General features: G+C 38.2%; 2 protein-coding genes across 4 annotated transcripts in view; one reads left to right on the top strand and one right to left on the bottom strand.

The window, feature by feature from the left end:
• Window positions 1-67: 67 nt before the first annotated feature.
• hsbp1b (heat shock factor binding protein 1b) lies at window positions 68-2,370 on the bottom strand. Its single transcript, XM_067501625.1, has 4 exons — window positions 2,166-2,370; window positions 1,128-1,194; window positions 786-912; window positions 68-661 (listed from the first exon to the last, which is right to left on the bottom strand). The coding sequence occupies exons 1-3, from the start codon at window positions 2,208-2,210 to the stop codon at window positions 791-793; spliced, it is 234 nt and encodes a 77-aa protein (XP_067357726.1). The 5' UTR covers window positions 2,211-2,370; the 3' UTR covers window positions 68-661; window positions 786-790.
• Window positions 2,371-2,427: 57 nt separating this feature from the next.
• si:dkey-246g23.2 (solute carrier family 66 member 2) overlaps window positions 2,428-15,193 on the top strand; it is a 45,112-nt gene continuing 32,346 nt past the window's right edge. Inside the window, exons 1-3 of one of the 3 annotated variants that reach the window (XM_067501623.1) lie at window positions 2,428-2,550; window positions 5,288-5,535; window positions 6,046-6,179. In XM_067501623.1, coding sequence (XP_067357724.1) covers window positions 5,327-5,535; window positions 6,046-6,179 — 343 coding nt within the window. In that variant the 5' untranslated portion in view covers window positions 2,428-2,550; window positions 5,288-5,326. Of the gene's footprint in view, window positions 2,712-5,260; window positions 5,536-6,045; window positions 6,180-15,193 lie in introns of all 3 variants that reach the window. The other 2 variants (XM_067501621.1, XM_067501622.1) reach the window with 2 other exon arrangements.

The following is a 15,193-nucleotide window of genomic DNA, read 5'->3' as shown; positions in this document are numbered from 1 at the left end:
CATGATTGATGATTTCCATTATAAAATATAACTGATAAGGTTATATAAACAAAAACAGACACTTGAGCACCTCAGAGTTGATATAATTTTAAAAATTCAATCAGCACCAATCCAAATATTTAAGTAATACATGACAAAGTGTATTTGTATTAAATAGCATTCATAGAAGGAAACTCTGAATTGGAATGCATCCCACACCTTGGTAGTAACAGTACTGTTTGTTAACCTGCAGACTTTAGATGTTCATGGATCCCACTTGCCATTTTGGTAGGGAAGGAGGTTCCACTGGCCTGTTTACCTGCGGGTTGTTCTCAACGCAGGCTAGGGCAAAACTGTCCCTATTAGCCATTACCTTAATGGGGCTGAATTAATTATGATTTATGATGGCAGAAAAATAACCTCCAGGTCAACACACTTAATCCACAAGTTGCATTTCTTTTCGTGAGCAGTTTAAGTTCTGAAGGGCATATCACACTATATTAACTTACAAATAACATTCAACTTTTTCCAAGTCATTACATAACTGTTAACCGTTTATCACAATACTTAGTATATATAAAAAGCATTTCACACAATTAACCACCAAATCAACAGAAGTCGTTTTTAGAATGGGAACAAAGTCTGCTGCTCCTGAATCTAGGACCCACTTCACATCTTCGAACTGTGGGACAGAGAAATGGCCCATGTTGTAAAAAAACTCAGCGAAGGTGAATTTATCAACATTTAACACAATTTATTTTATTTAGTAGAAATACAACAAAGTTAACTTAACAAAACCCTCTTACCTTCATTAAGAGCCTTGACCCTCTTTAGCCTTTTCTGGTGTTGCCTCAATCTCCTCGACACCTGCCTGGGTCATCAGGTCAGCAATGTTCTTCTCCAAGTCATCAATACGTGTGCTCATCTCATCAAGTAGAAAAGTGGTTAAGACACATAATTTAAATTAGATTCTCCACAGTAACTTAAATGGGCAGAATTATGGCTGAGTCAATCTGGTAGTAATACACTGATTAAAAAATGCTGCAAGTAAGAGATGGTTGATGAGACAAATAAATGTTACATCAATGAATTGTTGGATTAGAATAAAACTAAACTAAAGCAAGGTTAACACTTAGTATTAAGGATATTCCTTCCTATGATCTGGTCAGACATGGTCTGGAACTTGTCCTGCATCTGTTGCAGCAGTGTCTGGACCTGTGGAACAAACAGCAAAAATACTATAAGTGACAAAGCACTAAATCACAAATCAGTTGCCTCAGTGAAGATGGCAATTTGATTGTTGAATGCGTTTAAGTAATGCCAGTAGACTGTTGAGTACAAATAATGTTTCTGGCACAAAACATCAGCACTCTGACTCTAATGCACCATGCATGTTCTCCATGAATGGAAAAAAAAAGAATCAGCACAATGATAACACAGGTATCCTGTTTCCTTGACAACAGTGTAAAAGCTTAGCAACCAGATATTAACCAAGATTTTTTTTCTGATTCACTGTGACAAGCATGTCTGCAGAACACTGGGGGGGGGGGAGGGACATTACCATAATGACATTTATGTATTTAGATGAATGTTTCCTATATAAAACGCCATAAATTACTGTTTGGATGCGCTGTAATAAGAAGCTTTTCTCAACCACTTCTGAAAATGCAGATGTATATAGAACATATATAAATGAATAACTCTGAGGGGAGTGGTAAATGGTTTGGGAGAATAACAAACTCAACAACTCTTTACTAAAGCTCATCTCCATGACAACGCCCAGAAACATTAACATTGCTATAAATCATATAAAACATCATATCATATAAAGTAATTTTTTTTCCGAGTGAAACTTCACGGTGCGTTTGCACAGATGTAACACAGCCTAATAACTTTTATGCGTGTAACGTTACGATTCAGTGATGGGATTTAGAAGACTGCCTGACCATTACATAACATAATAAAGCCAAACAAAAGCCAGGACGTTATAGTTTATTAAAATAGTTTAACAGAGTCATTCCAAATATTTTACAGTTAAATTGACACCTTCAAATGTTACATATAACGTTACTGTAAACACTGGCTAGCGATAACTTACTGTATATTTAGCATTTATTACTACTGCTAGCTAAGCTAAGCTAAGTTGCTATAGCTAATACTAGCTTGCCACCACGATCACGACTCACCACATTGGTAAGATCCTGCACCGACTTGGGATCTGTCTCAGCCATTTTATGGTGTCAATGATTATCAACGGCTAAACAGCAGTAAAACTCACAAAGCGGTATACCGGTCACTTTGCTATCAGCTTTGTAGCTGTTCGACACAGATAGCAATGATTCGCACCCACCACACAAGTCAGCTGTTCAACAACACGTAGAGTCTCGCGAGTGCCTGCTTGGCGGAACTAAGAAATGTGGGATAATGAGTTTAAAATGGGGAGCAAACGCGAGTACTCTGTAGTTTCAAAGTATTTGTTCTCCAGAAGTGGACTGCATCTCATTAATCGCCTTAACATTAACGGCGTTCACACGTTTAAGGCTGATATATGGAAAGTCTGCAAAAGAAATGGTATGTATGTGTGCGCGCGCGAGTGTGCATGCCTGCTGGCGCGTGCACGTTCCCTCTCCTCCTCTAAGTGCTGCGATCTGAGAGTTGGAGCTGCCGGGTAAGGAGCCCCGGGGGTTGACGCCGAGACATTGACGGGGTTGGGAAGTGAATGAAGGCGACTGGTAAGTGAACCTGGAAGTTGTCCGCGGTTCACCTATGAAACGTTTTAATTAAACTCTTAAACTCTGCCAATAGAAAAAAATCTCTCTCTCTCTCTCTCTCTATATATATATATGTATATATATACATATATATATATAAGAAAAAACTCAACTCTACCAGATACGGTGTATCACACCGGTGGGACGCTCGTGCTTGTTGGGAACGTAGATTTAAAAATATTCAGGTTACCTCGAAAGGTGAATTCGATATCACAAACGTTAAACCTCCTCTGTATACTCATCAACGTTCGTTGTATACTTATAACACTGACCATTTGTTCATTAACTATTTCTGTAGTTTCCGGAACCCAGTAGCCCAAAATTGATGCCCGAAAGTTCAGACATGTTGGCCCAACCCCACGAAGCTATGCTTTGCTTACATAACACAGCCTGCTCTGCTGCAGGAGGTGGCCCAAAGTACTTGGGCTGCTTTAGTGTGATGGTTTATTCACAGCAGCAGCAGTAGCAGCAGGAAATAGCTCTGTTGAGACGCCTTGGATTGTTAAATTCCTGAATAATCTTTAACTTTATAGGACCTGTAAAACATTCTTTATGAAGTGTGCTCAAGGGGGTAATCTGCAGATTTGCATTCACGTTGAATTGCTAATGATGTTACATTTTTCAGAAAGTTCTGATTAATGAGAGGCAACTTTGTATGTCAGTGCTATGATTTGGCTCTCTTTGCAACAGATCCGGTAGCCTGGCGCAATCTCTCAGAGCAGTGCGGGCTTGGTTGAATTTTGATGCCCATACTTACAGCTGAGTTGTGTGAAATAACAGCTTTGTGGTGACTAATTAGACTCTGCTCATCTTCTGGATTCTCTAGTAACAAGGTTTTCTAAAGTTTGGTTATTTTCTTTTCTTTTAATACTTTTATATAGAGCATCCAATCAACTCAGTGGCTGCCAAACATAGGATCACATGAGTGTATCCTTATTCTGGTATTATGATTTAGAGCAAGAGATGAGTATAGTACTATTGTTTTATTACACAGACATACAAACCAGTAGTTACATAAGAACCATGCCATCAACTTCCTGTACTTTTTGCTACTTGCTCAGATGTGTAGGACATGATTTTGTGTACACAGCAACATAATGGTTTATATTTAAACTCATTCACATGCCATTCCCAAGGAGCTGTTTATCTAGTATCAGAAAGCCAAGCCACTACCACAGTTTTTACTCTATGGGTTTCTCTAAATCACAAAAATGTTTCTGTTTGTAACTAATGTCATAATCACACATTTCCACTTGGCATTAAGCACCACAATTTTAGGGTGTAAAGTACCCGAGTAGCTGAACTAGTGCAGCTTGGTAATAAAATATGTAGTGTAGCTGCAGTCTGATAGAAGTTAGTAAATTGCAGCTTATATAGCACTTTTACATAAAGCGCTTTACAATGTTGCTTTTCATTCACCCATTCACACACACAAACACACACACGTACACTGATTGGGGTGGCTGCCATGCAAGGTGTTTACCTGACACATCGGGAACAACTTTGGGTTCAGTGTCTTGCTCAAGGACACAACGACATGTAACCGGGACCGGGGATCGAACCACAGACCTTGTGCTTACCAACTGAGCTACAGATTCCCCTCAATTCCCAGTAACCTCATATGTTGCTCCAATGTGCGCTTTCTCTGCCTTCCCTGGATACAGGCCATTTAACCTTTACTTTCTACGAGATAACCTTCGACTTCAATTTCACACGTCTCCCCCATCTGGCTATGCAGCTACCAGTTCATAAAGTACTTTACATAACTGTTGTCTCTGTTGCCTCAAATGTGAGAGCCTATAACATTGTGTCGATTAGATTAAGTCTAATCTAATTTACAGTTTTATATAAAATTAGTTTTGTGACACTTTTGTGTCCTGCACATTTTTCGTTGTTGCACTTCTTTTCTGCATACTGTACCCTTATCTTTAGATATGACCACTTACGCCTGTATCCTTTACAGCATGTGCTTCAGTGTTTGTGCATACCTAGCATGCACCTGCTTGTGCATTTAGAAAAAGGATAGACATTTTTTGATTAATTTCCCACTTAATTGAAATTCTTGGTAATATGCTGCAGAAAAAAATTACGAATCCAAAGATCTAGAACAAGGAAATACTAGAGGTATTTCCCTTGTTTTGTAAAGTTTTGTTTTCTGACTGATTTGCCAAAAGCTGTTGAAGGTAAATACAGGCATGTACAACATGATAACATTAACCGATGTTGACTCACAGTATGAATATTAGATTTAAAGAAAGGTCTGCACTCATGTACAGTAGTATAACAGTAGCTTCATATCCCAATAAGTCATTGTGATAGTGAGAAGCATGCACTGACACTGATTGAAATTGAAGTAAAATGAGAAATACAGCCATTGCAGATTTTACAATTTATACTTACGTGTTTCCTATTGTGATGTATCAAAATGTTTTCATATGACAGTCCATATGTTGGTATAATGTATGATATAAATTCAACTTTCTCTGAAAGTTAATTTTCTTCTGCCTAAGTTATTGGGCTACTTATTTGTTTTCAAGGTGCAACCACTATACGTTCTGACAGCTTCTCTCTGAGTGATGGATGCAGAGGTCTTTCTGCAAGAGGATGACACAGGGGGCTCATGGATTTTGCTGTCCTGGCTGGCATCCTGCCTCATGGTGTTTGGAGGGGCCTTGCCATATCTACCACAGTACCAGGAGATCCAGAAGACCAGCAACACTGATGGCTTCTCCACCAGAGTCTGCCTAGTGCTGCTTGTAGCCAACATCCTGCGTATCTTCTTCTGGTGAGGCCACGAGGGGAACACTTGATTTCAGATTTCTTGCTTGCTTTCATCTCTTTGCTGCTTCGTAAGTGAATGCGATTTACCGTGTCATGCATCCGATCGGTTCACTTTTCAGAACTCAACAAACAGTTATAAAATTAAAGACTAAACATAGGTGGTTCAATCTGAAGTTTCTTAAATTGTTTTACACGTCAGAGTGCACAAATTTTTTTTTTTTAATTTAAAGGATGAAATAAGGAATTTAATGGGCCCTTTTTAGAGTATGATTGTAATACTGTATAGGTACTTCTTATTGTTTACATGGCATATACTCTACAAAAACCAGTAATGATATGATCAAAATAGAAGTCTTGTGCTTTAACTGGTTATTACATGCTCCGTTTATATATAATTGTTTTTCTTTATTGGTTATTTTAAATTGTTGAAATCTACTTTTGGTATGTCACATGATGATATTTCTAAGACAAACTCAAATGTGATATGTGTGGTGTTTTTGTTGTGTCCTTTTAGGATAGGGAAGCAGTTTGAGCTGACCCTGCTGCTCCAGAGCGTAGTAATGATCCTCACCATGTTTGCCATGCTCCACCTCTGCTGCACTGTCCAAAACACCAACCAAGTGAGCACCAAGCAGCACCGGCTTTTAGGTAAAAAGCTTTGTGCCATAAAAACCTTGGCTGATGAAATTCATAACTAACCACACAATGACACAGTAATAACCTATAGAGAGTGATCAATTCTTAGTAGCAAATGACTGATCAGGCATAACACTTCTGTGTGTCAGCAGTTTAGATTCCAAGTGTTTTAGCTCCTGCTTCTCACCAAAAGAGGGGGCCATTGGAATAGCTTAAATGGCAAGGCTGCTGTTTTCAAAATGCCTTACTCTGATGGCCACTCTTTGCTTCATATGGGACTTTCATTTCTTTATACTTTATTGAGACATTACTTAAGTGTCATTTTTTGTGGATGTCAAAACACATGCTGCTGTACACTAGTAATAGTGTATAGCCTGAAGGGTAATGAAAACGGTGTTAAAATAGACACATTACAGTTTGCAAGAAAGTGCAAAGCAAAGCGAAAATGTCCTATGAATGTATTAGTTGCCACACTGGTATTGTCACATGAGATCAGTCTGTTCTGAGCTCAGTGGTGTGTGTGTGTAGGTTTATGGAGTCAATGAGAAGTGAATGAGGCAACAGTGCAGTGTGAGGGAAAATTAGGGAGGAGATGAGGAAGGCTATTATTTAGCAGACTGATACCTGCATCAGCTGTGTGTGTGTTTGTGTGTGTGTCTGTGTCCTTTGTTTTCAGATACAAAGGGAGGGAGCCTATCCCAGTTTTCAGGGTCAGTCTTTATAGGGTGCCATCTTTTATTGGTAATTCTGTTTTTTTAACAGATGCTTGAGTTGATTGCTTTTGCAAATAGGCTGACAGAAGCTCAGTATACCAAGTATTGTTTTTAATTAGATACCAGACTATAGAGGGAAACTGAATGATGAAATTGTGTAATACGCTGATCATGCAGGTCAAAATAAGTTATTAAAGACATAAATCATGATCAGTGCTTTTTTAAAATTTAGATGAACTGTATCTGTGTGAAGGGAAATTGTTTTTATAAAGAAAAACTATGTAAATCAATTTATTTCAGTGAAAATTTTGAAAAAAAAGTGAGGTTTGGTTAAGAAGCCAGAGGTGTTTGTGTGTGTGTGTATGTGTGTGCGCGTGCATGCCTTCGTGTGTGTGTGTGGACATGAGAGTAATGATTCTCTTTATATAAGGCATCTATGCTTGTCTTGTCTTAGCAAAGAGCTGGTGTATTACTCATCATCAGCCCTTTTTTATTAAAGCCCACGCTTAAACTTTTTTATGGCGAATAAAATGTTATATGACAACTGGTGGTGGATTGTGTGTTTTCTCTGAGGGCGGATGATTTTCATAGACTTCATACCCATCTGTGCTCAGTATTTGTGCACATGTTGTAAGTAGTCAACGATAAGTCTGCCTGCAAGAGATTCAAGGATTTAACAGAGAAAAAAACAGAGATGCTTAATTAAAAGTGATCCAGCCCAGGTTCAGATCTTCATATCGAGGTATAACCTCGCTGCTAAAATGCAGTATGATCACCCTCTTACATCACGCACCTCTATCTGAAGAGCAAGCCGGAGGTCCAGTTACAAGGAGTGTGGATATGATGGGGGATGGTGGGCTCAGGACAAGAATAGATCAGAACAGCCCTTCGTCCCAACTGTCTGCTCCACCCACCATCCCTTAATTCCAAGTCTTTCTAGCAGATCAGGGTCATTTCTATGTACATAAAATAGTTTCCTCCCCCCAAGATGCAAATTGGCAACATTTCCACATATGTAACTATTTCTTTGGATCATGCTGAGCTCTGTTTTCTGTCATTCCTTTGCATCCTTCTTTGCTCTTTATCTTTTATTTCTTTCACCTCCCTTCTTTCTTCCCACCTTCCTTGAAAGTTCTTCTTCATAACCTTCTGTCTCATCTGCACCCTCTTCATCTCCTCTTATTTTTTCCTTATAACTTCTCCTTTCAGAAGGGCCACCTGAGACTGCCAAAGTCCATAACTGGGGTTATTTCTGATCATGTTGCTTGGCTGCCACCACCTGTCCCCTACATTGACCTCATTTTATGCTTTCTAAAGAAACACAAACACAAACTGACAATGAAGCTTGAAATTTTGGTAACTACTCATAATGATGCTGATGCCTAGCTGTTAAACTTCTTGTGCTGATTGTCCTGATATCATCACCCTTTGCCTGACCCACTTTCAGTTTTTTCTTACTAGTGAAGACATATCTTGCCACGTAGTCCATCTTTCAGTGATAAACAGTATGTCTGCTGAATTCTGTATTGCCTAAGGGTGTTAATTGTGCTGCTGATAAAATCTATCTTTGATTCACAAGAGGATCCAATTGTGCACACAGAGATTTTTCAGCAAAATGCAGCCGGCTGTGCATTGTTGCACTAAAGTCTTTGATGGAAGTTGAATCCACTTTTTAAAATGGGTGTGTTTAAGTCCCAGATTGCCCCCTGTTCTCTGCTAAGCCTGTTGGCCTGCTTTTAGTCTTAACTGTTGTTTCCATCCATGGTACGTTTACCATTGTTGCCAAACATTGCTGGCTCTCTTTCTGATATAGGCTTGGAGAATGGAGCACACACTCATTTCAGAATGGCTGAAATGAGTATGGTCCACAAAGACAAACCCCCATTTCCATTAATATAATTTCATAATGTTATGTTCATTTTTGTTAATGGGTTTGAACAGTAATGGAGTGGGTGAATTGAATTTTTTTGTGTTAGAATTAAGTTTAGGTTAGTGTTTAAGTAAGAGGCTATAGGGATTGCTTTATGCTAATAAGTGGCCTCACATACAATGAAGTGCTGAAATGTTTGCGTGTGCTTGGGCATGTGTGCTGGCTTTTCTTTATACCGCCTTAATCCCAGTGGTGCAACTACAGAATGTTCAGGAAAAGCTGAAGGCTTTTTTGATCTGCCTCAGCATTGCTACAGAAGCCATTACATTGTCCTTTTCATGATCACCAATTAAGATGAAGCTTCTTTAATATCCTTATATATAAAACAGTAAAAATGTTCAGAATTCTTTTAATTTATTGGTAAAAATTTGTTCAAATTTAATTGTCTGAGTACTATCTGTGTCTAAAGGATTATTCAAAAGATGTAGCTCACGGATTATGAGCTAAATAAAAATGAAAAGTTTGGTGACTTAAAGAGAAAAGATGTGCTACAGGCACAGTCTTTTTAATGACCTCTGCATTAAGCTGACTCAGAGTTATGACTTTGCAGTGACTTCCCATGGCTACCTCATGCTGCTACATTATCTGTCCTGGCCTTATGATTAAGGGATTGGGAGCCTGATGGGGAGGGCAGGAGGATAAACTATGTTCAAAGGCAAATGTTTTGGGCTTGGGGCAATGAAAGTGGAGAGGTATTTCAAGCAAGTGAAAATATTAAATGAAATGTCTGTGGAAACAGAGTAAAAGCAAGTGAGGAAATTCATATTATTTGCATCAACTGGCCCATGCTGTTTATGAACTATGTAACTCTTAAAACTTGAGTTTTTTTTTTAGAACACAAAAGGAACACCACCGTCCTCTACTGGTTGAACTGAGTAAAAGCGCATCTTAACCACTTCACCAAAATTGATCTTAGCTCTTAAGGAATTTTTTATTTTGAATCTGTTTACAGAGTTTGTAACTTTAAATTTTATTTCCCATTTAATCAGGCAACACTCTCAGGTCTCGCCTACAGCCTCACTTTGTGACTCAGCCAGCAATGACCCACAATTGCTTTTTAATATAGTGTATGTGGGAGCCAGTGAAAGCTTGCCAGATCATAAACTTAGGAAGCCATGGGACTCTCAATAGCTGGCATTGACCCTGTGGTCATCCTTAAAACTGTTAGCACTCCAGAGGTGAAAGCAATTTAAGTTTGCTCTAGATAACCTCTTTGGGGGATGTTAGACAGAGCGGTTACTTGAAGCTTTACAAGAATTGTTTAAAGAGTGTGGGCACAGTGGCTAATTTATTGTCTGTACTGCAAAATGAATATAAGCATGTGAATAAATACTCTTTTTTTGCAGAAACATATTCCTCATAAATTGACACCATAGCTGTTATATTTCAGCAGTTTAACACTGAGGTAACTCATTTGAGTCATTCTAAAATTCATTGAGGACCAAGATGTTTGAGTTTTAAAAAGGTTTGTCACTGATTAAGAGCTTGATATTTGACTTTTTTTACTTCAACCTCGTATTTAACAATTTCATTGCCTACCTCAGCACTGATCACTGTTTTTTTTTTTAAATAGTGACAACTTTTAATCAACAAAACCCCAATAAATTCATCTGTCATTCCTGTGTATGATTTTAATAAGATTTTTTCCTTATAATACTAATATACTTTTATTTAGAATCTTTCAGAATGTTTACATTCAAGTCCAAAAGAGGAATATACAGTACATCAAACAATTTATAAATTCCAAAATGTGTTACTTGTCCCGAAAAATATTCAGAATAGAGCACTTTAAAATCCCCTCACTGTCTGTATTTTGGTAAATGGTCTGCTTATCCACCAGGCCCAAATATAGCACTCCTATCCAAAGTACTTTAATGTTGCTACTTATTCCCCTATTCACACACAAATGACAGCAGCTGCTATGCAAGGTGCTCATCTCACCCCCCGGAACAACTTGGGGTTTTGTGTCTTGCCCAAAGGCTTTTTGACATTAGCCGGGTGATTCAGGAATTGAACTAATCGTGTAGTTCGTGAATGATTACCCTACCAACTGACCTACAGCCTACTTTTTGAAGGTATTTCTGCTGCTCTTGGTTTTTGTTTGGTCATGTCAATTTGTGTAATTTGTGGATTATTCTGTTTGGTGACATAGGTACTTGAAAGGGGTTATTAATGAAGTAGAAAAAATAAACTTGTAGAATAGAAAAATGTTTAATGTCAATTCAGAGTCCTTCATAAGTTCTTCAGCAAGACTTCCAAAAAACATTGTAGTGGAAATGTTGCTTATGTTTTGGATGAGTGCTTATCAGCAATAAGAGTTTGTCAATCCATCTGGCATGTGATGTCTGAAAGCCAACTTCAGCTCCACTCTGAATTCAACAAGTCCACCTCATTTGTTCCTCGCTTTAAATTCATTTGAGAAAGGACATTCAAAAAGATGTCCAGCACTCTGTGAACACACTGTGAACAAGTCTCTATATTCTGTCACATTCACAATATTTCTGAGAGTCAGAACAACCAGCTGCATTAAAATCAGTAGTTTTCTGTAGTGGAACACAGCAAAATTAGGTATACTAGGTCTCTTCCCTTACATCAGGGGCTTCATCTAGGCAAACAGATGGGAGAACTGAAGTTATTCTCAAGTGCAGTAGTTTCAAAATGCTTATCCAAGTACGCTTTGTCACAAATAGAGTAAAGTTGGGTTTAACAAATTTATCCTTTCATTTTTCCTGAACATAATCTTCCTGAAAAAAATCTAGATTGTGCTAGATTGCTGTTGTTTGTCAGGCCCATTTTTAATCCTATCACAAAATTATGCATAATTTGCTACGACGCATTCATTCTGTTGGTCTTAACCTTTAGAAATGATTGAAGTATGTGTTAACCCCAAGTGAGGGTGTTCCTGACAATCAAGTTAATGTTTTTATGAGGGCCTGCTTGAAACACTGGGACAGAGTTAGGGAGTTGTGATCCTGAGTCTGATAAAAGTGATAACACTCATCTAGGTTTACGTGTGACAACATACTGTATAGGCTCATTTTGTGTGTTTGCAGCAAATAGACAAACGGTATATATAGATTGATTCAGTGTGTTCAGTGTGATTCAGTGTGTTGTTTGACTGACTTTGACCTATACCACAATACCAGTGGTTTCCCACCTTTTTACCATGAAGCACCAACCACTTGTATCTAAGAAATGCTGAGCACCCCCAGCCCACACACATATGCAATCATCAAAGAATAATAACAATTAATTATTACAAGTGATTACAAGTGATTATGCTGATAATGTTTGTTTTGTTGAAACAAAATGTAACCAAAATTATGTCAATATATTGATCAGCAATTAATACATGATATTCATATTTTAATTCAAATTTAAAAGTCAGAAAATAACTCAACAAGTCTTGATCTCAAAATACGTATAGTATTTCTAAAACATGGATGCCCTACACTCGATATTGTCTTAGAGTGCCTCCAAAATTGACATTTCCCAAAACACGGTTTAGGGAGACCAGTCCACCTGGTTTTACTTTTATTGTAAAACATGCACCGAAATACAAATGATAGGGCCAATAAGAAAAGAAGGAGGAAAATACCCATCCCAACTACCATCCCGGCTGCACGGAAAATCTTCCAATCGCTCATTGCTGATTGACAGGTCATTACAGCCTAACATTACCTTGGTTGTTTGTGTTAAACTTCAGCAGCGAGCAGAGGCAGATCACCTGTACATCAGAACGTAGTATAGACTTTTTGAATTAGTCTTGTTTTGTTACAGTGTTATAACAATAGCAATTAGTGACTTCTTCTTCTCCAAAAACCCGTGGTCCCTAGTGGGGCCTCCCAGACCCCAGGTTGGAAACCAAGGAACCATTCTGTCACTGTAATTCTTAATGGTGCAGTGCAGACTATGATGAGTCTGCCTTATCTGCAACATACAGGCAGCACTGCAACAGTATGAATCGGGTGTGACAATTAAACATGCCCTCACAAATGGACAAAGACAGACATTGTACAACCCAAGAAATTGCATTTACATATCATACACACAGAAAAGTGGTCTGGTTACTTTTAACGTCAAGTGTGTTTAATAAAACCCCTGATAACGGCAAAGTTTAATTAGAAAGTCAAATGAAGTCAGGTAGGTGAGAGGTGCTTCATTAGCATTTAAGCATATTGGATTACTTGAGTAGAATTATTAAAAAATGGAAATAAAATAACTTGCCTTAGAGGGAGTATTTGTGGAGATAACGTTTTTGCATCTCACAGAAGCTCACAGAAGAGTTGCAATGTGAAAATATTTTACTAAACCAAAGATAGGTTTTTTAATCACCTTTTGGATCGATTAAATTGTTTTCAAAGTAATATTTGCCATTTTAATAATTATCAGTAGGAGTGGTGGAATGTTGGACACAAGACAGCTCTGTTACCCTTCTTATAGCATCTGATAGGATGAGCCGTGACTCGTCCCACCCAACTCTAACTCACCTGAGTAAGTATGTAGGAGTCTCTAAAAAGTACAAGAAACTGAAGGGCTGAGTAGTTGGCAGGTGGAAATCATTCAACATTATATTTAATAATGAACTCCTTTAAATGATATGACAGGGATTAAGGTCAGACGCTGGTAACTTGGAGTAAATGTTTAGAAATATGCAAAAACAATGGTGTACTTTGTCTTTTAAGTGACTCTTCAATTAAATGGGTGAATGTAATTTTAAAGCTCAATCTCCTGATTAGTCAATTTCATTATCCAAGTATATTTTCTGTTTAAAAGCATAATTTCTTAAAGGTACCTTTCATCAGGTGTTAAATGTGAATCTTATTTGCGTTTAAATCCCCCACCTGGTCCAAAAAAGGTCACATCGAACAGAATGAGAAATCAATCTTGGCTTTCAAATGAAAATGTCATGTTGAACAAAATTTCAGTCTCTTTCTCTGAGGGTCTGCCCTGATACCTTGTAGCTATTTATGAATGTAGGTTAGTAATTCATGAACTTGTTCTTGACCCTGTTGAAGTGGTTGCATCAGTCAAGACAGTGTCACCTCATTAGAGCGGCAGTACGGAGATGACCTGAAATACACTTTGTGTCTATCATGATCCACCGGCTATGTGTGCTTGCATGTGTGCACATTTGCAAAGGGATAGGGTGTTAGTGTACGACGAATGTCATCTGTCTGCCTGCTAACGGAACAAAAACATGAATCGACGTCGCAAGTTGGGCTAGAAATTTATCATACACAAAAATTTGGTACCTGGGACAATTTCGGGACAATAAAGAAATTACCATACTTTGCATGGATTTAGTTTTTATAGAGTACCCACAGTGTCAAAATATAAATATTTGGGTTCTGAAATCAACAGATATGAATTTTTCAAGACACCACGGAGATATGAGCGAATAAGAAAGTAAACATGTGGAGCAGCTTCTTCTCTCTGAGACTGAGCGAGGACAGAGCTCAGTTAAGTGGCTCTCTCTGTAGCAGAGAGGGAGCAGAGAGCTCAGGTAAAGTCAAAGTTACTCCTTAACTTAACCAGAGAACCTCAGTGCTCGTTCGGGTAAAGGCGTAAAAATGCTCCGTAAATTAATGATCTATAAGAGTAAACGATCCAAACACTCGTTAAACGATCATTAACGTTTAGAGAAGCGTTATTTTCAGCTGTGCCTGGTTAATCGCTAACTGCTATGAACACGTTAGTTTACATCCACGTAAAGCTGGAAGTTAGAAAAAATCTGTATGTGCTGCTCTTAAGGTACTAACTGTTTAACCTAATGTGCCACAGGTTCTGGTGGACACAGAAAGTGCAGGACCCTGTTGCTGTCAGCAGAAAGTCCCCATCAGCAGCAGACAGAGGAGATCAGGGCTCTGTAACAGTGACTGATTTCATGTTCATTCTTCTGTTCTGTTACAGTATGTAAACCAAAGTGAACGGAACTGTTTACTGAGGAAATGTAGAAGCAGCACATTCCTTTAACTTGAATGGAATTAACTCTTGCTTTAATTGTATTGTGGAGAGACTTCATCAGTCTGTACAGATTACCAGTTAAGACTGGCCTTTTTTTTGGGGGGGGGGGGGATGCCCCAAAAGTGCATACTTTGAATTATGATATTAAAATATAAATTATGAGAATTAACTGTTATGTTATTATGTCATAATATTGTAGCGAACCAGGGGGAGTGGTCGCTGAGACGGAGACTTGTAGGAGCTATGGATTGTGGAAGTTCTGTTCTGTTCCATTCTGTTCTGTTGTAGGGGTTATTCTTATACATGAAAAAAGACAGATTAATCAACATACAAATTGTTAGGTACAGCCTTAAAATCACTACCTTCTCAGTATGTAGTTGATGAAAGAATAGTGGTGCGATATGCCATGTTTTGGG

This window comes from Channa argus, chromosome 4 (assembly GCF_033026475.1).
Source record: "Channa argus isolate prfri chromosome 4, Channa argus male v1.0, whole genome shotgun sequence".
NCBI lineage: Eukaryota > Metazoa > Chordata > Actinopteri > Anabantiformes > Channidae > Channa > Channa argus.
The sequence above is the reverse complement of the archived record's forward strand: the minus strand, read 5'-3'. Positions and strand labels throughout refer to the sequence as shown.